General features: G+C 41.4%; 2 protein-coding genes across 3 annotated transcripts in view; one reads left to right on the forward strand and one right to left on the reverse strand.

The window, feature by feature from the left end:
• Positions 1-5,594, forward strand: part of POLRMT (RNA polymerase mitochondrial) — a 162,412-nt gene extending 156,818 nt beyond the window's left edge. Inside the window, exons 20-22 of one of the 2 annotated variants that reach the window (XR_016307397.1) lie at positions 1,490-1,698; positions 5,046-5,128; positions 5,383-5,594. The gene's annotated coding sequence lies outside the window, so the exon portion shown is untranslated. The remainder of the gene's footprint in view (positions 1-1,489; positions 1,699-5,045; positions 5,129-5,382) is intronic. The other variant, XR_016307398.1, reaches the window with a different exon arrangement.
• Positions 1-27,249, reverse strand: part of HCN2 (hyperpolarization activated cyclic nucleotide gated potassium and sodium channel 2) — a 160,478-nt gene that overhangs the window by 16,776 nt on the left and 116,453 nt on the right. The window contains exons 3-5 of the mRNA XM_089657458.1: positions 16,371-16,532; positions 9,334-9,552; positions 8,600-8,746 (exon numbers count right to left, since the gene is read on the reverse strand). Coding sequence (XP_089513584.1) covers positions 8,600-8,746; positions 9,334-9,552; positions 16,371-16,532 — 528 coding nt within the window. The remainder of the gene's footprint in view (positions 1-8,599; positions 8,747-9,333; positions 9,553-16,370; positions 16,533-27,249) is intronic.

Here is a 27,249-nt window from a genome sequence, read left to right on the forward strand (position 1 = left end):
TGGAGCAATTGATCATTTCTTAAAGGACTGCTTCTTCTTTCATTTTTTTTAAATCAAAAACTTTAAAATTGTTTGAAGATTTTGATTGATGCAAGTGAATTCAGCATTTGTATTGCATCAATGATCCACAAAAGCTGATGTGTGAAGTGCAAGTAATATGTTTAAGCACAATTTCACAATTCTTTCACCTCTGCATATATTCAGAGACAGTTATTTCTCTTCAGAAGCATCATTTATTTATTTTATTTATTTATCGAGTTTATATAGCGCCAAAGGGTTTGCTCAGCGCTGTACAATAGAGGGGGGGACAATAAATGAAACAGAACAGTAACATCAAGGGTAAGAGGGCCCTACTCTTTCAAGCTTACAATCTAGGAGGGAGGGGGTAGAGGCACAGGAGGAAACGGCTGTGGGGGATGGAGTGGTAGGAGGAGGGAAGGGCAGCGGCTGTTAGGTGAGGGTGGGGTAGGCTTCATAAGTGTTGATAGCTAAAGACTAGTGTATGAAAACAGTTTCCCTATTCTCCCTGTTAAGGAGAAGTGTCAGTGGACATTTAGGATAGAAGTCAGTTTTTCCATCTTCCATTGTTTTGGGAAATTCCACATAGTCCTAAATATATTGTGTTTGCTACTTTGAGAGGGAAAAACAGGGTTCTGACTAAACAGTAAAATGAAGTTCACAGATCCTCTACAGATCACAGCAGAGCAAGTGGATGACACATCCGTGTCTGCTCAGTTTATGCAGAGACAGAGCCTGCAGTGCTCTATGGGTGGCAGGGTGTAAACTGACTCCGCCACCCTTCAATTTGATCCGCCTAAGCGAAAAAGGACAGATCCCATTTCTTTCTTTTTTTTTTTTTTTTTAAGAGGACTAAGAGATCAGTGGGTGTAAACGGACACAAGTCCATTTACACCCTCTTGTTCATAAAGGTGAATGGACCATCAAATCAGGTCTGCCTGAAAATTGACAGGCGTACCTAAATCGCATCAGCCGCGTGAAAAGGACCTCAGTCTCAAACCATCGGTTATATAATGCTTCCTTCAGGTGATTAGACACTGGCCAAAAAAAATCTGCAGGGACAAACTACTATATATCTCCCTTCTACTCCCGGCAAGCCTCAAGTCAGAAAACAATAGTGAGATCATGATAACAGAGAGATTGGACCTGTGTCCTGTACTGGAGAGGATTATACTGGTAAGTCAAAAAGAGGCATTTTAACTTGCCAGTAAATTCCTTATCTTGGGGTACAGTAGAGGGCACAAGATGTATAGTCATAGATCCTGGGCTATAGCCTGCTACGTTCAGGTGATTGGACATTGGCAAAGCTTTTTTTGACATGCCTGTGTAACCCTACCCCACTAATGAGACCTCAGTTTATGAGCAAGCAATGCAGACAAACACAAGAATAGAGGGTGGTCTATGTGCTTTTCTGTCTCCATTATATGGAATTTTTAGGTAAGTAAAAATTCCTATTATCTTATATATACAGTATATGCCAAAGGCTGGATATTCAAAGACCCTAGGACATCCTCAAGCAATGAATAAAATGAGTGGGCAACAACATGGCAAACAGAACTGTGCCAACAGGCTCAACAATAACAACGATCAATGGACCCAACAGAGTGCTGCTGTAAGACCTTTCAGCTGAAAGCTGCATCCTAAGAAGCCTGGATGTCCACCTAATAGAATATTGAGCAGGTATGAACTAAAAATTTAGGAAACAGAGGGTTAATCTAGTGGAGCAAGCACGTTAAGAGTGCTGGAGGTGTTTTATCTTTTATGCTGTAAGCCAGGGGAGTCAAGCTCATTTTCATCGTGTTCTACATCAGCATTAAGATTGCTCTTAAAGAGTCGGTTGTATCTGTAAGACTATATAAATGTATCTACTCTAAAGGTGAATTAAGCACCTGGACCACATGACATTCACCCAAGGGTCCTAAAACAACGGAGCTCTGTCATTTTAAAGCCATTGTTACTAATTTTTAGTGTCTCTTTAATGCCTAGCATAGTACCACTAGATTGTCGTAAGGCCAATGTGGTGCCTATATATATATATATATATATATAAAAAGGGATCAAAATCTTTACCAAGTAATTATAGACCTGTTAGTTTAGCTTCTATAGTTTGGAAGATACTGGACAGTTTAATAAAAGGCCACATAGATGAATGGAAAAAATGGAAAAAAATATTTTAAGTAACAGACAGCATGGATTAATGAGAGACATAAGTTGTCAAACAAATCTGATTTCTTTTTATGAATTTTGCAAAAACATTTGACACAGTTTCCCACACACAGCTAATGTGTAAGGTAAAGTCTACAGCATGGGTGTCAAACTGGTGGCCCTCCAGATGTTGCCAAACTAGAAGTCCCATGAGGCATTGCAAGATTGACAGTTACAAGCATGACTCCAAAAGGCAGAGGCATGATGGGACTTGTAGTTTTGCAACAGCTGGAAGGCCAAACGTTTGACACCCCTGGTCTACAGGCTTGGAAAATCAGTTTGTAAAAGGATAGAAAACCGGCTAAAAGACAGAATTCAGAGAGTAGTGGTTAATGATTCATACTCTGAATGGTCTAGGATTGTTAGTGGTGTACCCCAAGGTTCAGTGTTGGGACCCTTACTTTTTTATAAATGATATAGGGTCTGGGATTAAAAGTAACATTTCAGTCTTTGCAGATGACACCAAGCTATGGAGTGGAATAATGTCCTTACAGGATGCCTCCAACTTACAAGCTGACCTCAATGCACTGTTAAATTGGGCAAACATGTGGCAAATGAGATTTAATGTTGATAAATGTAAGGTTATGCACTTGGGGGTTAAGAATATGCATGTACCATATATACTAGGGGGGGGGGGGGTACAACTGGGGGAATCAATGGTGGAGAAGGATCTGGGAGTTCTGGTAGATCACAAGCTTAATAATGGCATGCAATGCCAAGCTGCGGTTTCTAAAGTGAGCAAAATCCTCTCTTGTATTAAAAGAGGTATAGACTCCAGAGAGAGAGATATCATATTACCCCTGTACAAATCATTAGTAAGACCTCATCTGGAATATGCAGTTCAGCTTTGGGCACCAATTCACAAAAAGAACATTGGGGAACTGGAGAAAGTACAGAGAAGGGCAACCGAACTGATAAGAGGCATGGAGGAGCTCAGCTATGAGGAAAGATTAGAGGAACTGAATTTATTCTCTCTTGAGAAGAGGAGATTAAGGGGGGGGGGGGTAATGATCAACATGTATAAATACATTAGAGGTCCATACAGTGAACGTAGTGTTGAGTTATTCACTTTAAGGTTATCACAGAGGACAAGGGGGCACTGTTTACGTCTGGAGGAAAAGAGACTTAATCTCCATATATGGAAAGGTTTCTTCACAGTAAAAGCTGTGAAAATGTGGAATAGACCCCTTCAAGCGTTAGTTCTGGCCAGCTCAGTGGGTTGCTTTAAAAAAGGCCTGGATTCTTTCTTAGATACATATAATATAATTGGATACTAACAATTATACTTAAAGTTGATCCAGGGAATATCCGATTGCCTCTAGGGGGATCAGGAAGGATTTTTTCCCCCGCAGGAGCAAATTGAATCATGCTTTGCGGGGGGGGGGGGCTTGTCTTCCTTTGGATCAACTGTGAGTATAGGATTAGAACTTTTTTTTTTGTTGAACTGGATGGACTTTTGTCTATATACTGTATTCCAGGTTCTACAAAAAGTTAGACAGGTTGTGTCCAGGTCTAGAGTCCCACTGGTAATAAGGGTAGATGTACTGGTAACACCTTAAGGACCAGTTTGTCTTTCAGCAGGATCTGGGAGGGGGCAACACTGATAACAGTGGTAGTCTAGCCTAGCCCAGGAGGGCTTGGTACACCAACATAGTGTATCAGGCAGGGGACACTCCTTGGATACTTCCAGTCCACCCAGACCTATTGTCTTGGGTCCAATAATGCATCCTGCTTTACAATCACTAGGATTCAAGGCTTGGCTATTGAAGCTCAGGTCTGGTAAGATCAGAGGGTCTTGGGTCCTGTTTTCTCCGCACTTTTGAGCGCCAGGAAGCCGGCTTCCGGGAGCTTTCATTACAGGCTCTAGAAATCTTATTTGCCTGGTGGGAAGCCAGAAAGTGGCACCTGCAGAAATGTGATTGAAAGGTATTTGTCTTTTTTCCAAATCGGGAGGGGAAATTAAATTGGGCTTAAGTACCATTAAGGGTCAGATTTCAAAACTGTTTTTTCTCACTCCTTGATTCATACTTTCTGCAGGATGTAACGCGGATCATCCCGTCTGTTAATGCCCATGGCTTGAAAGGGCAAGATCCCATCCTTTCGGATTAGAGCACACTCTAACAGGAGTGTGGGGGCATCTTGGGCTATCCGCCATCAGGCGTCAGTTGCTCAAATTTGCACTACATGGTCTTCGGTTCACACATTCACAAGGTTTTACCAGGTAGATGTCAGAACCACAAATGGTTTCCACTTCCCAAATAAAGGAAGCGAGAAGCAAAATAAAGGGACTTTAAAAGTGCCAAGATTAAACCTAAAATCCAAAATATTTCCACAAATAATTTTTATTTATACACATAGCAAAATAATATTTAAATTCATTGCGGTTAAAAGCCGTTTAGCAATATTTCATCGGACATCTCAAATGCTGTCTCACAATGTGAGACATTATTGGTATGCTGCTGGCAGAGCATGGAGCGACTCTGGTTTCGAGGTGAGAATGGATTTGGTTATCTTTTAGATACTTGGCGCTTTAGTTTGAGGTTCATGAGAGTAGTGGGATTGTATTGATTTGCACAGCAGCCTTGAAGCCATTAACTATTCTACTTGTCACTTTTGGAAGGACTATGATCACTGAAAATTGTATACATCTGTTTAGTAATAATATGACAATTGATTCATTTACCCACTCTGGTCAACAATGATAGGCTTTAAGTGGAGTGTGCGAGCCTGTCGGCACATTTGTATATATAGTGGGTGGGTATCACTCATTTACACCATTTTTATTTGGTTATAGTCGACTAATTTATATATATTTCCTTTAGAGCAGGTTCCTTCTGTATGGACCACGGGACTTGTTCCATGCCTTTTCCTTGTATGTTATTGGGGATTATATGATGATATGGAGGTAAGACACTTGAGAAGTTGATTGATTCAATGTTGTTCAGCTCCCCCCAGGTGTGTCTGTTATTTTGTCCCCCCATGGCTTCCCCCGGTTGGATATACCTCAATGAATGTTGGACCCCCTTTTTTTTCTTCTCTCTCTCTTCTTTCTCCTTTTCTTTTTTCACTGTTTCCAATAACTATATGGATTTGTATAATTTTCTTGATATCATATAGTCTGTATAAGTAGCTTGAAATTTATATTTTCTATTTATATAGTTGCTGTACTATTCTTATGTGGGCGTGGATCCAGATGAAGCGGTGATAGCAAAATACGCCTTCTTTTATGCAATCATTGGAACTAATACACCCTTGCATGTTATATACATACCAGCATTTGATATGTCTGATGAAATCTGATAACGGCTTTTAACAGCAATGATTTTAAATATTTTTTTGCTTTGTGTATAAATAAAAATTATTCTTGGTAATATTTGGAGTGTATGTTTAATCTTGGCACATTTAAAGTCCCTTTATTTTGCTTCTCTCTTCCTTTATTTGGGAAGAGGAAACCATTTGTGCTTTATATGTCCATTGGCAATGGTGCCTGTATGTAAATTGCTACCTCATCCACATGCATTTTAATTACTTTTTTTTTTTTTACACTGTCCCTTTATTTATTTATTTTAAATCAACAAGGAATGAACAACATCTCTTCTGATAGCAATAAGCATGATAGGTCCTCTTTATAGAGAGATCTGGGGTCCATTAGACCCCAAATCTCTCCTCTGCCCTGAAAGCATCTGATCAAACTTAGTTTGATCAGATTCTTTACAAGCTGGTAAGAGTTTGTAAACATCAGATCGAAAACAAAAGTGACAAAATCCTTGTTGCTTCTGGTTTCTTACATCACAGAGGGTAGGCGGGTACAGATGTACCTTCCTCCGCTCTGAGTGCACTGCAAATCCAAACAGCAGTGGTACTAGGCTTCCCGATCGCATGGGAGACCCCAGTATAGGCAGCAGGAGGGGGACCTCTTCCTCACCTTGTAGAAGTGATCGAGCAGCTGTATTGATCATTTATGCATGAAAGCCATTTGCCGACTGAAAATTTTGATACTGGAATGATCCTTTCATCCCAGTAGAAGAACTTTAACCCGAGGGCTAGAGGTATGTCCTACGGGGTTAAAGTGGAAAACTTTGGATCAGTTTTGGGATGAGGACATCTCATTTTGATTCAATTTCTTAGAAGGAGAGGGGGAATTTTCCTCTCAGTTACCACCTCCTTAGGTAGTATGTCTGCCTCAAAGATGGTCCTGGGAAGAGGGAGATTGACTGAAAGTGCTTGATTGTGGCCCCTGTTGTCTATGGCCTCTATAAGACCTGAAATGTGGCCAATGAAATCAGACATGTGGCAGAAAATTCCTCTCTAGATAAATATGAGAAAGGTAGTGCATCTAAAGGGCCAGCAGAAATCAGAGGAAGGTAGGATCGTCAAACTGGTGGCAATTATCAGAGGGTACTCAGGCCCTATGGAGTTAGCCTATCACACCCCATACAATCATGTGCTGAGTCTGAACCAGTGGTGCTATCTGATCCCTTTATCCCTTGTGCTTCGCCAGGTGCAGTGCAAAAGGTGTCTCCAGAGGGGTATTCATGACATTTGCTGCTGCGGAGAGGGAGAGAAAGCCGCCTGTACCAGGCACTGTAGGCTGCTGGGAACCCAAGTAGGTAAACTAACTCAGCCAAGTGGTGGGGACTGGAAGATGCTCTTGCGGGGTGGATGGTGCACCCAGAAGAGGGAAAAGTAGCATGTCTGGGCTCAGCTAAAAGATTAAAAGTAAGGCCACACAGACGCAGTAAAGACATCTGTTCTCGTGCCACACAGGAACAGTAAAACATGCTGGAGGAAGGCTTTATAGACACAGTAGCGTCTGACAGCTCTTCACCCAAATGCACAAAATGGTGGCAAATCTGATATTTTACCAGTGCTTCTGGTCCTAGGCCATGACCCCTTGTTGGAAAAGACACACCTCCCCCTTTAGCCTAGGATTGCTAACACTCTTGGCAGAGATGTTTAAAGAGATACCACATTGCACATACCTGCCAGATATAGTCCATGCTAGCAGGAGCAAGTGAACTAGACCCCATTCTTGCATCGCCCAAAGTGTCTGCCAGCTCTACCACTGGCAGACAATGGCCCTGGATCTGTAGAGCACCCCATGGCTCATTTACCATGCACCAAAATTAGCACTCACACAGGATCTAGTGCTCAAAGCAACATTACAGACCAGCCCAACTCCTGTCCAAACACCTGATGATAGCTGCATATAACCCTGTATTATATGACTAGGAATATCAGTATACTAAATACTCCTGACTACTGATTCCAGACCCTGACTTCTGGTAGGAAGATTAGGAATGTGAGTGTAATTTACTCATTCTATTTATTAGAATTGCTGTGTGTTCCATTGGAATACAGAATGTACTTTGATCTACACAAGACATTTACAAGTGATTATACCCAAGTATTTATAGGAATGTAAAAATATGCTATAACATGTTCTCATCCATACCGGTCATTTGCAATACACAAAGAGAAGATTTTAAATGCTGAACATTCTCACATATTAGCTGTGCATATTTGCAGTATATTGTGAAAAAATCTAACATGCTGCATTATGGATGTGTTGCCTTGTTAGACTCAATCCAGACAACGAAGGCTCCGTGCATACTAGCATTTTTTTCAGCTCAAAAAAGCTGGAAAAAAACGCTGGTAATAGCGTTTTTTAGTAGCGTTAAGGAACGTTGGTGTTTTAATAGCGTTTTTACAGCACATGTAGAGGGAAAAAGAATAGAATAAAGCTGTTAGGAGTGTTTGAGCATTCAGAGTTTTTTCCTGCTGGCAAATTGCTCTCAAAAACGCAAAAAAAAGGGTTTTTTTTTTCTGCTCCTAGAAGCTGAAGCTTGAATAACGCTTCTAGCCTACAATAGTGTGCATGGACATATAGGATACTACTATTTGCTACTAGGGGCAGAAAAAAATGCTCATAACTAGCTGATAAGAGCTTAAAAATAAGCAAGTATGCATTAAGTCTAAATGTGCAGTACAGCGTATGTGAAAACACATAGCAGTTGTCACGTTTCATAGTATGAATAGGGCCACAACTAAAAGGAAGCCATGTGATATTTAACAAAAAGAAGTTAATTAGTAAATGATAAAAGAGTCTATGAAAAAAATTCCTATCGTGACAGATATTAGCTATCAGAATTTTACAAACCAGAAACGTCTACAGTATATGCTCGGTGTTCACCAAAATGGTTAAATAATGCATCCACATACATTAGATGACCCTTCTTAAACAAATGATTCATTCATACAATTTCCCATACGTTCTACATGAATTTTATGGTACCCGATACTAGTAATATTATGCACAAAGGGCAGTGCTACCGTAAATTTCATTTTATACCCCTCCTGGACTCTAGCTCCATACCTCTCGCAAAGGCTCATTCAGCTCCTCCAGAATACTGTCTTCATCAAACATCTTCCCTTGGTATCGATGCTCATAATAGTCATGAATCCTTTGGCGAAAATCAGCAGGCAGCTTGTGGAAGGACATGTACTGCTCAACTTGCTTGTACTGCAAAAAAGACAATCGTCAAATACACACAGGAAACATATGCAGCATTAAACAGATCTCATTATGATGTTTTAATTACTTATTGATAATTAAACGAAGATGCTATATTTGAACCACTTGTAGTATAAAAGCTACTTTTGTGTTCCAGGCAAACTTTTAAAGTCATATCAGTAACAACAGCAGTAAGTAAATAATCATTGATGCTGGTCTGGTAGGTAAGTTTTCCTAGTGATGCATTTTTATCAATCCTTTTTTCTATATCAGATTATAAAGTACTCCCCCTCACTCGGTTGGTATCAAAAGCTTGGATCATTTCCTGTCAGATCTGCCACAGGCAATGATATCCAGTGACGCTTGTAAGAAAAAGAAGAGGCAGTCAGCTGTTTCCTATTTCAGAGAAATCAGTGGTAGGCACACCAGCCAATAATGTGTCAAGGGAAAGAAAAAACATGAAAAAAAATGTACTATCCATAAAAAATGGATTGAACACCTAATGCAAAAGTTATATTTGTAATGTAATATAATACCACCAAGATTATTCATAATAGGTGCAATGGACATGAGGTCATTAATACAAGCAAACTCACCTTTTCTTGGTATTGTCTTCGGGACGAGTCCAGTGACTGGATGAGAGCTGTGGCATGTCCAATGAACATGGCATAGCATGTAGCTCCCACTATCATGCTCAGCATTGTAAGCCAAATATCAGACATGCTTTCTGGGGCCTGACGCCCATAACCAATGCACAGCATGTGGCTCATGGCCTTGAACAGGGCGAAAGAGTACAGCTCGCTCCATGAGTCATTCTGTGTGGAGGCATAAAAACAAAAAGAATAAAAGAATTGTTATTTTCTTGTCATGTCAGTGTCACCCATCTAACTAGGAAAATGGGTATTTGTACAAAAGTTCACCTAATCACCAGAGGAAAAGTGCATATTTCAAGTTCTTCGTGCCCGTGCTGACATGTGGCATGGATGAGGCATGCCACAGATGTGTACATGTATGTAGTGTAAAGAACATGGGCCTTATGTATTCAAGTATCCATGTAAAGAGGCATGCTGCAACTATGTAGGAGCGAGCGTCAAAGTGCACCCACACACATGTGCAAACACTGTGTCCCATATACATGCATCACTGACTTGCGTCTCTCGGCTGTGTCCCCCATATAATCCCCTAAACACATACAAACCAAGAGAACAAGCTACAGAAACTGCCGCGGACACACATTACCCCAAGTAGCAGAACGGAGGGACATCATTGGGGCTGAAAGAAGAGAAAGAGCAAGAAAAAGCAGGAAGAATGATGCAAACACACTGTAAAAGAGAGGGACTCAGATGGACTTGACAAAAGGCATGACAAGACAATGTTTCCAAATATGTAGATAGAAATAACGTGCGAGACAGAGGGAACAACACAATGGAGGAAACACAAGAGAAATCACTGGACTTGTACATCAAGAAATGACTACAAAGGGCATAGTGAAAACAAAGGGTTAGGAAGAGCATGGAGTAAAACGGAGTTCCAAACAGAAGCATGTAAAGAAATCAGAAGGCGCAACAAGGAGGTGAAGCGAAGAGAGGTAGAGAAGAGGAGAGAAAAATCTATTATTATTCCTGTGCTGAGCCATGCGATTTCAGCTGACACACACACACACCAAGTCACTGATCCCTTTATTCTACCCCTCCGTGAGTTCTCATGTGCCAGTTTGCGGCTGACTGGCACCGGACTTCTGTGCCAAGCTTAGTTACAATGGCAGCTTCAAGGTCTTAACCCCTTCATTACACTCCACTATTTAACATATCACCAAGGTACACAGCTTTGTTAACATACCCCGCAGAACCCAGCTTATCAGGGATCAGTTCTTAAACTGAAATGTCATCAGCTTGGTAAACTGCAAACAGGAGAACTAGAAAAATAAACTCATGAATAGGAAATTCTCATGTGAGAGTATATGCACACAAATGTTTTCACCAACATTAACAAGCAGGGATAAAGTCAGGAATGATCAATTTCACCTTTCTTTAATCCATCTTTAAAGGGCCACTGTGACTTTGCCCATCTTTATAAAGGGTATCCCTCAATCCACAAATACTTACCTGCATTCTCTTTGCTCCTCTGCAGCAGACAACTATCTCACCCCTGGTTCACATATATGCGGCCTTGCTTTGCACGGGCATGAGAGCCCATTCATTTGAAAGGACTCCCGTGCCCCATGACACGCAAGGAAGAAGTCCCTGCACTTCTTTGGAAAACGCAGTCCACACGGGAACCTCGGTTCCCAGTACGGTTGTGTTTTCCAGTGCAGGCGGCATGCCATTAGAACTAATGGCACCCGCCCACGGGTCCGCATTTCTCTATGCGGGTGGTGCGGCTGTACGGAATTTTGTGTGGATCCGCAGCGGCACCACCCTCACAGATGCAATCCTAGGGTCAGTGACCCAGGATCTGCTTCCCATATACAAAAATGTTAAAAAGACGGTCCAAACTGATGAAAAGGAACCACGATGTATTTTGACAGTAGCAGAAAAAACACAATAAAAAAATAAAATGCTATGAAAAGCACTAAAGTGAAACTCTAGCTTTAGATGTGGAATGGTTTTTATTGCTGTCTGCAACCCCTCACCATCACATGATGGCAAGCATTGGGGAATGTTCCTACTAGGTTCAAAGATAGTACAGTAGTTAAAAAAAACAGATCTTTTAACACTTCTTCTAACCTCACTTTATGTCCTAGAGGGTTAAAAAGACATGAGAGAGGCAATGGAGGCACAGACAGCAATAAAAACATTACTGAGGCTCCAACCCTTCCCTACTCTATACAAAACGTTAAGGGCCCTTTCACATGGGCATTCCATAAGTCCGTTTTTCATCTGTCCGTTTACAGATGAAAAACGGACACCCATGTAGTTCTATGGACTAGCAGATGTAAAGGATGATCATCGGTGTACATCCGTTAATGTCTGCATTCGTTAAAGCGGGGCTCAACCAAAGGGGGAAGCTCCGCTTTAAGGACTGCTCTCCCGTTACCCATTAAGCATTGGCACCTTTGGGGGGCGGGTACCCGAATTTGACAGGTACCCACTCCCAGTCCGATTGCCTAGGTGATCGGAAGCAGAAGGTGTCCTCCCTCCCTCCCTGTAGTCTTTTGGGACACATGACAGGTCCCAGAAGACTACAGGACCATTCACGAAGCGTAGTGCAACTCGCACATGTGCAGTGGGCACCCGGCTGTGAAGCCACAAACTGCACAGCTGAATGCCCACTCTGAAGATGCCAGCCTCCTGGAATACAGGACGGTCCGTGAAACGGGCTGCGGGGCTGCAGGGGGGGACACTGCAGGACTGAGGGCCAAGTAAGTGGCTGTTTTTTAAAAGTCAGCAGCTGCAGTTTTTGTAGCTGCCGATTTATTTTTTGACAGGGTGAGGGGAACTCCGCTTCAACATCCGTTTTTTGAATGGAAAAAAAAAAATTTCTTCCATAGAAAACCCCAGAATGGACAAGAAACGGATGTAAATGGACATCAGATCCATTTTTGAATCTGTTTCTGCATTGGTAAAGGATGTAAAAAACTGATGTAAAAACTTACGAGAAACTGATGAAAAAACTGATCTGTTTTTTTTTTTTCTTTGAAAAATGTGACTGAACTGAAGAAATAAAAACAGAATGCTCATGTGAAAGGACCCTAACTTTTGGCTGAAGTTCCACTTTATAATGGATCAAAGGCTAACGTAACAAAGACAAGTTTTGCTGCAAATTCTTTCTGCTTATAGAAAGATTATAAGGATCACAGACAGCTGTAAAAGGCATCAGTGTGCACACATGCAAGGTTGCCCACAGATATGCAGACATCTCTGAGACTTCCAAAAAAAAAACTTCCAAAGTTTACAGGTGCTTGTTACTGTTGGATTGTTTGTTTCTACACATAGTTACAGAGTTAGTCTGGTTGGGAAAAAGTCTATCTAGACTGATTACTACGTTCAAGGGGAGGTTTACTTAAGCTGGTGCACACATAATCTAGTGCAGTTGTGCATAGCAGCCATTCAGCTTTTAGGGTCAGTTCACACTATAGAAACGCAGTTGAGATGTGTTCCGGATGGGTTTCTGCATGCGTGTTTTTGGCGCATTCCGATGCGTTGTTTTTTTTTTTCTTTCATTTTTTCCCCAAGTAGGGACATGCACGTTCCAGTGCGTTTTACAGCGTTCCAGTACAGTTCTGTGCAGGAAAAATGCAGCCTGTTATACTTTTTTTCTTTTTTTTTGCATCTGGAACGCACTGGAACTGCAAGCAGTGATGTGAACTATGACACTGACAACCATATAACCTACTTTCTGTGTGTTTTGGATGCAAAAAAAAAGCACACTGAAATGCATGTAGTGTGAAATGGCCGTTATGCAGGCCCTAGGCGGTTCGTTTATCAGCCGATTTTTCGTCCGAAAAACGAAACATCGTTCATTCTGTAAACCGATGTTGCCCCAATGATTGCAAAAATCAGCCGTTTTTCATGAATTTTCCAGCATGACAAATAAATGAAATGAGGAGGAACCGCGATAATTGGCTGATGCCATTGCCCCACTAACAGTGCGAAAATCGTCCGATTATTCTTTCGGATGAAAGATCTGCTGATAAACAAACCATCTATGGCCTGCATAAATGTCAGCTTGTTCAATAAAGCTTTGACAATATAACCTGTGTGCTGACTGATTACTATTCACAGCTGCACCAGATTTTGTGTGCACCAGCTTTAATACATCTTCCACTGAATGTTACCCATCTAAACAACTTCTTCAGGTCGTGATGGACACAACAGGGTCATCAAAAGAGATCTATCACCAAGACACCTTAGGCTTGTTTCACATCTGTGCGGGTGGTGGAGCTGCGGGACCCGCACAAATACAGTGGATAAAAAAAAGTCCACACACCCCTGTTAAAATGTCAGGTTTCTGTGATGTAAAAAAAAAAAAAAAAAAGATAAATAATTTTAGAACTTTTTCCACCTTTAATGTAACCTATAAACTGTACAAAGTAGTTGAACAACAGACTGAAATCTTTTAGGTGAAGGGAAGTAAAAATAAACTAAAATAATATGGTTGCATAAGTGTGCACACCCTTAAACTAATACTTTGTTAAAGCACCTTTTGATTTGATTCCAGCACTCAGTCTTTTTGGGTATGAGTCTATCAGCATGACACATCTTGACTTGGCAATATTTGCCTACTCTTCCTTGCAAAAACACTCCAAATCTGTAAGATTGCGAGGGCATCTCCTGTGCACAGCCCTCTTCAGATCACCCCACAGATTTTTGATCGAATTCAGGTCTGGGCCATTCCAAAACTTTAATCTTCTTCTGGTGGAGCCATTCCTTTGTTGATTTGGATGTATGCTTTGGGTCATTTTTCATGCTGAAAGATGAAGTTTCTCTTCATGTTCAGCTTTCTAGCAGAGGCCTGAAGGTTTTGTGCCAATATTGACTGGTATTTGGAACTGTTCATAATTCCCTCTACCTTGACTAAGGCCCCAGTTCCAGCTTAAGAAGAACTTCCCCAAAGCATGATGCTGCCACCACCATGCTTCACTGTGGGTATGGTGTTGTTTTGGAAATGTGAGGTGTTGTTTTTGCTCCACACATATCTTTTGGAATTCTGGCCAAAAAGTTCAACCTTGGTTTCATCAGACCATAACACATTTTCCCACATGCTTTTGGGAAACTTCAGATGTGTTTTTACAAAATTTAGCCAGGCTTGGATGTTTTTCTTTGTAAGACAAGGCTTCCATCTTGCCACTCTACCCCGTAGCCCAGACATATGAAGAATACGGGAGATTGTTGTCACATGTATCACACAGCCAGTACTTGCCAGATATTCCTGCAGCTCCTTTAATGTTGCTGTAGGCCTCTTGGCAGCCTCCCAAACCAGTTTTCTTCTCGTCTTTTCATCAATTTTGGAGGGACGTCCAGTTCTTGGTAATGTCACTGTTGCGCCATAATTTCTCCATTTGATGATGTTCGTCTTCACTGTATTCCATGGTATATCTAACGCCTCGGAAATTCTTTTGTACCCTTCTCCTGACTGATACCTTTTAACAATGAGATCCCTCTGATGCTTTAATAGCCATCTGCGGACCATGGCTTTTGCTGTAGTATGCAACAAAGAAAATGTCAGGAAAGACCTAATAGAACAGCTGAACTTTATTTGGGGTTAATCGGAGGCACTCTAAATGAGGTCAGGTATGTACTGACTCCTATTTAACATGATTTTGAATGTGATTGCTGAATTCTGAACACAGCTACATCCCCAGTTAGAAGAGGGTGTGCACACTTATGCAACCACATTATTTTAGTTTTTTATGTTTACTCCCCCCAAAAGATTTCAGTTATTCAATTGAGTTGTACAGTTTATAGGTCACATTAAAAGTGCAAAAAGTTCTGAAATGATTTATCTTTGTCTCATTTTTTTACATCACAGAAACCTGACATTTCAACAGGGGTGTGTAGAATGCAGGACCCGCGGGCAGTTACCATTAATTCTAATAGCAAGCGGCCAGCACTGAAAATCTCAACCATATTGAGAACCTCGGTTCATGTGCGGCCTGCGATTTCCAAAGAAGTGCAGGGAACTTCTTCCCTGCGTGTCTCAGGGCACGGGAGTCCATTCAAATGAATGGGCTCTTGTGCCTGCGCAAATTGTGGCCTGCATGGCCGTACATAAGTGAACCTGGCCTTAAAGTGAATCTGTCCAAAGCTAAGAGCTCATTTACACATTCTGTGTGGGGCTCTGCTTGAGAGTTTACATGCATTTGTAATGAGTTTGCAGCAGATTTTCAGTGTCTGTCTTGGCATTTTTTGCCACTAAGTGGCATTTACATGCATTTGTGATGTGTTCCGGTGTGAAAAAATGCAGCATGCTGCATTTTAATTTAAATGCACATGAAAAGCACTGCAATGGTGTAAACCAGGCTCATTAAAACATATTTTTCCTACACATGCGTTTGCACCGCAATGTGTTCAACTGCATATGATGTAAACAAGCCCTAAAGTTATTTTTAGCAGTGCTTAGTGCTTTGAAAAACCTATGGCACTAGTTCTTTTTCAACTTTAACTTATTTTACATAGGAGATTAAATTCAATACCTGTCTGATAAAAGTTACCATTGTATTACTTACACTCACTAGTTCCACGGCAATCGATTCGGTTACAGTGAAGCTGAAAAGAAGATTTAATGCCCTGGAACTTGCATGTTGCCTGCGAGTTAAGCCTCCTTCAGAAAGGTATTTATCTTGACAACTATTTCCCTTTATCATTATATCACAGTTAAAGCTCATCTGTTTGCTATTGTGGCAAGATTCAATCACAGATTGACAGTGCTGTTTTAGTGAACTTCACAAAGTAGAGATCTCCGAATTTGAACCTCCTACACACACAGATGGACTGCAGTCTCAGTTTGTCCAAAACAGGTTCAAGTGATGGCCAAGCGGCACGGCAACCTTTTGCAGCATGACTAAACAGTATATTTTTGCACTCTAGGTAAAGCAATTCCTAAACCAGTATATGATACAAACATTAACATCGCTATGTGCAGTCAAGAACAGACGTTAAATGACTGGTTCAAAGCTGTGATGACTACGTACCACCATCTTGTTGATTGAAACCCAACAATTACTTGGGAAGTCTTGGAGCATTGGAACCAGGAACTGAAGGCATCCATCCCAGTGACACAGCAATAGCATCATAGCAATCAGGTTAAAAATTCTCATCACTGCACTGGCCAGGTCGTAGGTCATGTGGAAGATCTGCAGAAAGAAAACAAGAAGCAAAATAAAGCACAAAATGACAAAAATAAGTTTAAAAAAGCTAGCAAGAAACTGCCTATAAATGCCAGACATATGGATTTTTAGAGCAACTTTCCAAAACATGTAAAGCTAGTCATAATCCAAATAACACTGACTCTTCCCAAAACGGTTCCTCTATTTGATCTGGTGCTGATATAATTAAAAGGATGACTGGGCAACTGTGTAAATGTAGACATTAGTGTAACGGTCACTTTATAACACTTATAAAACTGCTGTCACTGGTCTACAAAAGCAAGCATATCACACAGTGCCCTGTAGTTTTGGACACTGGCAAACAGCAAATCTTTGACTTAGCCCTACATAACTCAACCCACCACCGGCATTGCCTCAGTTTTGTCAGCAAGCATAATCTGGCTGAGACAAGAGTGGCGAAACAAGGAATTTTGACATTCCTCTATAAATTCCATAACGTATGGGACACAGAAACTGACTCATAGACGATGGGTTATATGCGATTACCTTCAGGTGAGTAGACACTGGCAAAAGCTTTCCTGAGAACGCCAACCAGTGTATCCATATAATCTTGCACACCCCATAGGACTCCAGTTTTTTAGAAAGCAATAAAGAAATTAAAGAGAAAAGAGGGGAGGGACCAGTGTCTTGTACTGTACCCCAAGATCTAAAATTTACAGGTACATCGAAATTCCTAACAGCTTAACTGTACAGTTTATAACACAGGAATGGATTCTTTAACCTTTAGATGTCCCTAAGTAAACATTTGAGGGGTGGGCAACAAAATAAGTCAGCAGCAACAGGCCCACATGAAAAATCAATAAGGGTCAATGGACCTGAGCAGACAGTTGACAGCAGTAGCCCCTTCAGCTGAAGCATGCAACAGCAGAGGCTCAAACAGTCACCTGGCAAACAAACAGTTATGAAAAACGTGAAGAGAGGATCAGGTGGCCCTGCAACTGGTGAAAAGGACAAATGGTAGATGCTGTATAAAGCCCAAGAACCTGAATAGAGAATGGGCTCGGGCAAGGAAGGGACTCATTCCCCTAGGGCAGAAGTCCTAGAAAAAGAGAAACATTACCACCATCCAGGTGGAAAATGAAGAAGGAACCCCATAGATGGATCACCCTGTGAGAAAAGAGAAGGGGAGTCAGTTTTCAAGGATACACTTGGCAGGTAGCCATAGTTGACAGTGCTGGCCCCACACAAAATAAATCATAAAATGTTTGACATGTCTATGGGCTGGACATTGGGAGGGAGAATGTCAGTCCTACAAAATGTGAGAAGAAAAGCAACAGCAAAGCAAGAAGAACCAGCTTCTGGAATAACTGGTGCACATGTAACGCAAGAAGGGGGGGGGGCTCCTAAGAAGAAATTAGGGGGAGTCAGGGCAGAACTGTGGCTGCCAAGGGAAACAAAGAAAAGAAAACCCCAGTTGTTCAAATTATATTTTAAGGTTGTAACCCCCTGGAGTACAAAGTTGGCAGGAGCACCCCAAGAAGGCCCCAGAGGGACACTTCTTGTAAAGAAAGGAGACAAAGGCCACATTTTAAAGGATATACAAGGCTGAACCAAGATTTGCAGGGTACCAAAAGCTAGGTGTTTGGCAATTCAAATCAAAGGATCATGAACCAGGACAAAATATGGGATGAGGTTTCCTGCCCTCACACTAGGTGAGAACTTCCACAGCTGCATCCACTGGATTGTGTATAAAGTCCTCCGCTCTCAGGTCTGACCTGGCTGTGAAAGATTTAACCAGTGAGGTACTTGGAGTTTCCTCAGGTTCTGCAGCAGAATCCCTTCTGTTTGTCCCATGTGCTCCTGCTCCAAAGCACCTGTAATCTGCTATTGCTAAGCAAAGATCTTCCCCTGAGGGGTACTCACAGAATTAATGTAGACCGAAGGGGTTCAGTGTGGTATGAAGGAATCACAATAACCCAGGTGCTGAGTTTCTGCGGTTGTGTCTCTGAGGTATCAGGCAACAGGTGAAACAGCAAATAATGACCATGCATCAGCAGAGAAAAATGGTGTCAGGAAGCACTACCACACTAGCCTGGAACTTCCAGTAATAAGGTGAAAAGCCCCCCAGATTTAAATAGGTGAACATTAACCTGTGCTTTTCAAACCACTTGTGTGCTTAGCGCTGATGTGTCTTGTAGGATAAAGGATACAATGTAGAGCAGACATCACTAAATGGCAGGCTGTGGTCCAGATCTGGACTGAATCAATGTACCATTCCTCCCGCCGTTTAGAAGCTGTTCTGCCACCTGCCGTCACCACTGCCGCTGTCATTTCCACAGAGCCGACATCAGGAGGTAGAACAGTTCTGGAATAACTGGTGCACATGTAACGCAAGAAGGGGGGGGGGCTCCTAAGAAGAAATTAGGGGGAGTCAGGGCAGAACTGTGGCTGCCAAGGGAAACAAAGAAAAGAAAACCCCAGTTGTTCAAATTATATTTTAAGGTTGTAACCCCCTGGAGTACAAAGTTGGCAGGAGCACCCCAAGAAGGCCCCAGAGGGACACTTCTTGTAAAGAAAGGAGACAAAGGCCACATTTTAAAGGATATACAAGGCTGAACCAAGATTTGCAGGGTACCAAAAGCTAGGTGTTTGGCAATTCAAATCAAAGGATCATGAACCAGGACAAAATATGGGATGAGGTTTCCTGCCCTCACACTAGGTGAGAACTTCCACAGCTGCATCCACTGGATTGTGTATAAAGTCCTCCGCTCTCAGGTCTGACCTGGCTGTGAAAGATTTAACCAGTGAGGTACTTGGAGTTTCCTCAGGTTCTGCAGCAGAATCCCTTCTGTTTGTCCCATGTGCTCCTGCTCCAAAGCACCTGTAATCTGCTATTGCTAAGCAAAGATCTTCCCCTGAGGGGTACTCACAGAATTAATGTAGACCGAAGGGGTTCAGTGTGGTATGAAGGAATCACAATAACCCAGGTGCTGAGTTTCTGCGGTTGTGTCTCTGAGGTATCAGGCAACAGGTGAAACAGCAAATAATGACCATGCATCAGCAGAGAAAAATGGTGTCAGGAAGCACTACCACACTAGCCTGGAACTTCCAGTAATAAGGTGAAAAGCCCCCCAGATTTAAATAGGTGAACATTAACCTGTGCTTTTCAAACCACTTGTGTGCTTAGCGCTGATGTGTCTTGTAGGATAAAGGATACAATGTAGAGCAGACATCACTAAATGGCAGGCTGTGGTCCAGATCTGGACTGAATCAATGTACCATTCCTCCCGCCGTTTAGAAGCTGTTCTGCCACCTGCCGTCACCACTGCCGCTGTCATTTCCACAGAGCCGACATCAGGAGGTAGAACAGTTCTGGACAGAGGGGGGAGCTGCCCAAATTAACAAGCAAATGATTGGTTGCTAGGAATGAGAGTGGGTCATAACAATCAACAATCACCAGCTTGCAGCTCCCGCCCTCTGTCCAGACCTGCTGTGCCTCTTGCTGTCAGCTCTGTCTGTATAAGGTAGGACAGGAAGGAGGGGCAAAGTGAAGGGGACAGAGGACAGTAATGGGGGACTGAGGACAATAATGGGGGATGGGGGCTGAGGACAATAATGGCGGATGGGGGCTGAGGACAGTAAGGGGGAAAGCGGGGCTGAAGACAGTAATGGGGGTGGGGGGCAGAGAGCAGCAAGAGGGGTAAGCTAAGGAATGTAATGGGGGGCAGCTGAGGAAAGTAACGAGGGGGGGGGCGGAGGGCAGTAAATGGGCATGGCAAAAATGTGTTGTAGGTGACAATGTGTGGCATCTGCTAAAGTGCAGTGCATTTTTCTGTGGGTCGGGAATGCATGCAATTTCACGCGTGTTCCCCAGCAACAGAGATGTGAACCTAGCCTAAGAGGAGAAGGGGGCTGAGATATGAAGGATCTGAGTCATCATAAAAAGGATTTGGACCTCTGCTAGTAGAATATTTTACTTCAATACCCCTGATGTAGAGTATACTACAGATCTGATTAACAATTCAACAAGACATGTATAGCCAGGAAGCAGTATGTAATGATACTGTACCCACAACTGACAATAACTGAGTGCAAAGCTGGACTTGCCAGATTAAAGGAAGGACTTTGCTAAGAGCTAGAGAGTTTTCAAACATCTATCAACTGAATCCTTAAAGGATAAGTTCACTTTTTGGAACATGGATGTTGATCAAGGTTCTTCATTCATCATTTGAACAATCCTTCGTTGCAATCCTTAATCAAGTTTTTCTCTTTCTTCCACATCCAGGGAGATTAGCAACAGTGCCATGGGCTGTAAATTTCTTGACAATGTTGCGCACAGTGGACACAACATTAAGATCTCTGGTGATGGACTTGTAACCTTGAGATTGTCCATGCTTTTCCACAATTTGTGTTATAAAATCCTCAGACAGTTCTTTGCTGCTCCTTCTCTTCTCCATGCAGCACACAGAGACACACATCGGAAAGGTTGAGTCAAATTTTCATCATTTGAACTGGTTTCCAGTATAATTTCTATATTGTCATCACCTGTTCATTGATACAGGTGAGTTTAATTACAAATTACAGGAGCATCACAAACTTGGAATGCAATTATTTCTTTCAATTTTGAGAAAGTGCTAATAATTTTGTCCAGTCTATTCTTGGGGTTTTGCATGGAATGTGTCAGAGTTGGCTTTTTGTTTCTCCACTTTTTTGTGTCATACCAATACAAACAAAAGAAATAAACATTACAAAGAATATAACAGAACAAGCAAAAAGGAAATCAAGTCTGCAAAAATTTTAAACAAAACAATAGGTTGCACAAGATAGCAGGTCCAACCCCAAAAAATTCTTCAAATATATTAATAGTAAAAAGGTTCGGTCCGAGCATGTAGGCCCTTTACAAAATAATCTAGAGTGGCTGACTGGGGACAAAGAGAAGGCAAATTTATTAAATGCCTTTTTCAGTTCTGTGTATACAGAGAAACATGGGGGTGCTCTTGTCCATAATGGGCATGGTATTGACACAGCCCCAGATGATCCACATTGGCTCACAATTGATATGATCCAAAAATAAGCAGACAGAATAAAGGTGAATAAAGCACCTGGACCAGATGGCATACACCCACGGGTCCTTAAAGAATTGAGCACTGTCATTTCAATGCCATTGTTTCTCATTTTTAGGGACTCTTTAATGACTGGCATAGTACTACTGGATTGGCGAAAGAGCAATGTGGTGCCTATATTTAACCACTTCAATACCGGGTAACTTTACCCCCTTCCTGCCCAGGCTAATTTTCAGTGCTCTCACACTTTGAATGACAATTGCGCCGTCATGCAACACTGTACCCAAACTAAATTTTTATCATTTTGTTCACACAACTAGAGCTTTCTTTTGGTGGTATTTAATCACATTGTATATGTATACATGTTGTATACATGTTATCCATTGTATACAACTGTCATGTGGCCTGCTGTGATAGGTCACAGCAGGTCACATGGTACTGGCAACGGGGCCGGTACACAGATCTGTCATCAGCCGTGACCGAGGTACATAGCCGGGCACCCGCACTGCGAGATCTGGGAAGGACATCTTATGACACCTTCCTGGAGGGACGAGAGGCTCGCCCGACCATCATTTTACTATAGGCCGGGCAGGAAGTAGTTAAAAAGGGATCAAAATCAAGTAATTATAGACCTGTTAGTTTAACTTCTAAAGTTGGGAAGATACTGGAGAGTTTAATAAAAGACCACATAGATGAGTTCTTGCTTGAAAAAAAATTTTAAGCAACAGACAGAATGGATACATGAAACACAGAAGTCATCAAACAAATCTGAGTTCTTTTTATGAGGAGGTGAGCAAAACCTTGGACAGAGGGGTGGTGGTGGATGTGGTATACTTGGATTTTGCAAAAGCATTTGACACAGTTCCTCAAACATGGCTAATGTGTAACGTAAAGTCTACGGGCTTGGAAAAATCAGTAGGTAAATGGACGGCAAACTGACTAAAAGATCGTATTCAGAGAGTAGTGGTTAATGATTCATACTCTGAATGGTGTAGGGTTGTCAGTGGTGTACCCCAAGGTTCAGTGTTGGGACCCTTACTTTTTAACATATTTATAAACGATATAGGGTCTGGGATTAAAAATCTCATTTCAGTCTTTGCAGATGACACCAAGCTATGCAGTGGAATAACGTCCTTACAGGATGTCTTCAACTTACAAGCCGACCTCAATGCACTGTTTAATTGGGCAACTATGTGGCAAATGAAGTTTAATGTTGAAAAATGTAAAGTTATGCACTTGGGGGCTAAGAATATGCATGCATCATACATACTAGGGGGAGTACAACTGGGGGAATCAATGGTGGAGAAGGATCTGGGGGTTCTGGTAGATCATAAGCTTAATAATAGCATGCAACTGCTAAAGCGAGCAAAATCCTCTCTTGTATTAAAATAGGTATAGACTCCAAAGAGAGAGAGATATACAATTTTACCACCCTGCAAAACATTAGTAAGACCTCATCTCAAATATGCAGTTCAGTTTTGAGCACCAATTCACAAAAAAAATATTGGGGAACTGGAGAAAGTGTAGAGTAGGGTAACCAAACTGATAAGAGGCATGGAGGAGCTCAGCTATGAGGAAAGATTAAGGAAATTGAATTTATTCTCTCGAGAAGAGGAGATTAAGGGGGGATATGATCAACATGTATAAATACATCAGTGGTTCATAGAGTGAACTCGGTGTAGAGTTATTCACTTTAAGGATATCACAGAGAACAAGGGGGCACTCTTTAAATCTTTTCCTCCAGACTTAATTTCCAAATAAAGAAAAGTTTCTTCACAGTAAGAGCTGTAAAAATGTGGAATAGACTCCCTCAAGAGTTGGTTCTGGTCAGCTCAGTAGATTGCTTTAAAAAAGGCCTGTATTCTTTCCTAGATACACATAATATAACTGGATACTAACATTCATAGATAAAGTTGATCCAGGGAATATTGCCTCTCAAGGGACCAGGAAAAAAAATTTCCCCTGCAGGAGCAAATTGTATCATGCTTTGCTGGTTTTTTTGCCTTCCTCTGGATGTTGATCACAGTTTTCTTTTTTTATGGTTGAACTAGATGGACTTTTGTCTTTTTTCAGCCAGACTAACTATGCAACATGAGAATGCCTAAACATTTGTGATTGCAACAGTTTTCTGCATGAAGAGGTGCATTACCTGACAAAAATGCAGGGGTGCCAATATTTTTGGCCATGATGTGTGTGGCCATTCGTAACCCACCTCTTCACCCATGCCCACCACAGGAAACTCATCAATAATCCCAGGCGTGAGTGGCAGAGGCATATTTACCACAAGGTAAACAAGGCATTTGCCTAGGGTGACATTTTTCAGGGGGGCAGCACCGCCCCCAGGAAGAAGGGACAGAAGAAGGGACACATGCGGCATGGGGACCAGGTGAGATCTGAGAGAGGCTGCAGGCTTCTTGATGGTGTATGCAGAGCCTGACTCTTGTTCCCAGGGATGTCCGGAGCTGTGAAGGTGAGTTTCTCTCTCTCTTGCTGGGAAGGGGGGGTTGTATGTTAGTGGAAGGCTCTCTTGATTGGGGGGCAGGGGTGTTGTTTGTCAATGTCAGGTTCTCTCCAGGGGGTGGAAGGGAGTGGTGGTGATGTTGTTCGGTGTCAGGCTCTCTCCCTGGTGGGAAGGGGGGGTTGGGTTGTCTGATTTTTTGCCTAGGGCAGCACAAAACCAAAAAACACCACTGTTGAGTGGGTATGTCTCTGGGCATGTGCGATGTGTTCTTGGTAAGCATGGCAAATTTTTCTAAACAAGGATGGCAGAGTCTTACGACTAAAACCCAGTAATAAATTACTGACCCTAGGAATACTAGTCAAGATCTTGATACTCTTCATATTAATGAAACAATTATTGGTTAAAAAAAAACAAATAATATGTTCTGGCACTTGAAATATTTTGAGAAATATGTTGGACAATGTGTTCCTTTTCATTTGTATATACAACTTTTTCCCACTATACCCCATAGCAACATGGAAATGAAGGAAGTTTGGGAAAATAATCTTCAAAACTGTTCCATAAAGAATGGAATGCAATTTCTAAAAGATCATTATAGTAATGAAATTCGAAGTTTAGAATAATCCAACGATTATTTTCACAAACTACTGCAATCACGACCCTTCCACAATATGAGGAAAATCAAAAAGCTTTAAATGCATATATTGAACAGTATAACAGGAAGATCATTCTGTCCCACAAACTGTATAGAGTCAAATAAATTCTGATGTTGACATTTCCTCATCAATGTCCTCTTTCTGTGCACAGCACAGAGATATACTCCCTTTATGCACAATGAAATGCACGCTGAGAAACAAGTTCAAATATGGAGGACATGGCACTCACACTTACTCGGACAAAAAATACAAAACACTCATCACAACATTGTGCTTGTCACACAAGCCAATACCTCCACTCTTTTTAATTCTGTATCTCTTCAGTCACATTTGTTAACTCAAGTTCTATCTCTGGTGGTGGGAACACTGTTTCACAAAGTGGAGTTGAACGCAGGGAGAATATCGACTGCAAGTAAGCTGGACATAGCTGTTATGGCTAAGGGCCATACTTTTTCCCCTTCTCTTTCGGGGACCCAGAAGATAGGGAATATGGGATCACTCCTACTCAAGACTTGAATAATGAGGAGCTTTAGATCATTAATCTGTGTTCTCATATTTATTGATCATAGATGAAGAAAAAAAATGTGGTTAGGTTTGAGTATTTGCCGTGATAAAGAAATAGATCAATTCAAAACAGTCAAATACATTTATTTGTTTGCCAGAAAACTTACTTTGAATGACATTCATGACAAAAGATCATGTAACCCCAAATCTCCCAGGGTTGACATGGAGATATAGAACGGATTTACTATATTGGATTTCTAAGCATTATGGGTTCTAACATTCCTCTGGGGAGAAAGCAATACTGAGTAAACTGATCCATCTAGGGAATTCAACCAAACAGATCCATTACCTACTACACGAGATACCCATTATAAGAAAAAAATCTCAAACCTATTCATCACTACAACTGAATATTCACATCTTGGCCTTTGTACAGAAAGTTGTGCATGATATTAATAAACAATCAGAATTCAGGCCCTGATAATTTAGCACCCAAGTTATACCAAGCATTTTTCAACTTGAAAAATAACCTTCATATAATTTTAAAAGCATCTGATAAAGGTGGCAATGCTGTAGTCATGGATCAACAAAGCTATACTTGTATATGCCATAACATTCTAAAAGAAATTGGGACTGGTATAGACCTATTCCAGAGAGTAGATTAAAAAGTTTTCTTTAAGAGTTTAGACATTAGTAAAGAATTCAATAATGGACATTTTTGAATTCCTGAATACCAAGCATCCAATTAAACCTACATTCTACGCTTTGCCCAGAGTTCTTAAAAACTTGCTGGACCCTCCAGGTCACCCTATAGTTTCGGGCATGGCTGTATTACAGAAAACTGAGTCAACTGATTGATGACTATTTATATCCATTTGTTACATTATTCCCATCTTATGTGCAGGACATGAGAGACTTGTTAATAATTATTGAAGACACACAAGACCCGTGTGAATTGTGGTTGATGAATATTGATATAGAGACCCTTTACAGCTCAACTCCACATCATTGCGGTATTGTGGTGATTGCGTAATTTCTTAAAGAGGAGAACCAATCTGTATGTCCATATACTTTATTCTGGAATTGTTCTATCTAGGAATGTGTTTGTTTGACAACTTCCACTTCCCTCCAGAAGCAGGGAGTGGTGATGGGGACTTGGTATACCTCATCATACGTTAACCTGTAGGGGTGGAAGAGACCGCTGTTTTATGATCAGGATTTGTGGATGTACTTCGCAAATGTACATTAATGATGTGTTTAAGATCTTGACAGGCGTGAGCTTGGAACTTGATGCGTTTATGTCGTGAATTGGGTCCAATGATTTTAATCCACCAGTTCACCATGAACTATGACCAAAATGAGGTGCAAGGCAATGGTCATTTGATTTCAGATTTATACAGACAGCCCTCATTAGCAAACCTATTGGCGCTATATAAACACTATATAATAATAATAACTAGGGAATCTTGATTCATGAACAGAAATTTAACCCAGTCTCCACTAACACACAAATTATTACAGTTTTTCCCCAACAACACCCCCTGATTTACAATATTCTCAACAGACACTGGCATCTACTTACTGAGGATCCCTTAGTGGCCAAATATATACAGTAGGTAGTAGACCTGAGATCAATTTCAGAAGTGCAAAATCATTAGGCAACTGGCATGCAGCCATCTTACAAGCTTGCTGAATGGAAGGGAAAGTGTACTTTATGAAATGGTCCTGCAATACCTTTTACATAGTCAAGATAAAAAGACCTTTCTGGAAAAGATTATGTAACAATGTATATCTTATTCAGAACAGGAAAATTACTACGTCTATCAGAAGACATGGTGACCTGTATTACAGGTCTGATACCACAGTGAAAGTGTTTTGTGTTAAGCTTGAGGTGGGATAGTTACATAGTATAGCTGAAAAAATACAAAAGTCCATCCAGTTCAACCATAAAAAAAAAAAAAGTTATAATCCTACACCCACAGTTGATCCAGAGGAAGGCAAAAAAAAATCCAGCAAAGCATGATACAATTTGCGCCTGCAGGGGAGAAAATTCCTTCCTG

The sequence above is a fragment of the Staurois parvus genome, unplaced genomic scaffold, assembly GCF_062004578.1.
Source record: "Staurois parvus isolate SC_StPar_1 unplaced genomic scaffold, SC_StPar_1.0 ptg001003l, whole genome shotgun sequence".
In the NCBI taxonomy this organism is placed as follows: domain Eukaryota; kingdom Metazoa; phylum Chordata; class Amphibia; order Anura; family Ranidae; genus Staurois; species Staurois parvus.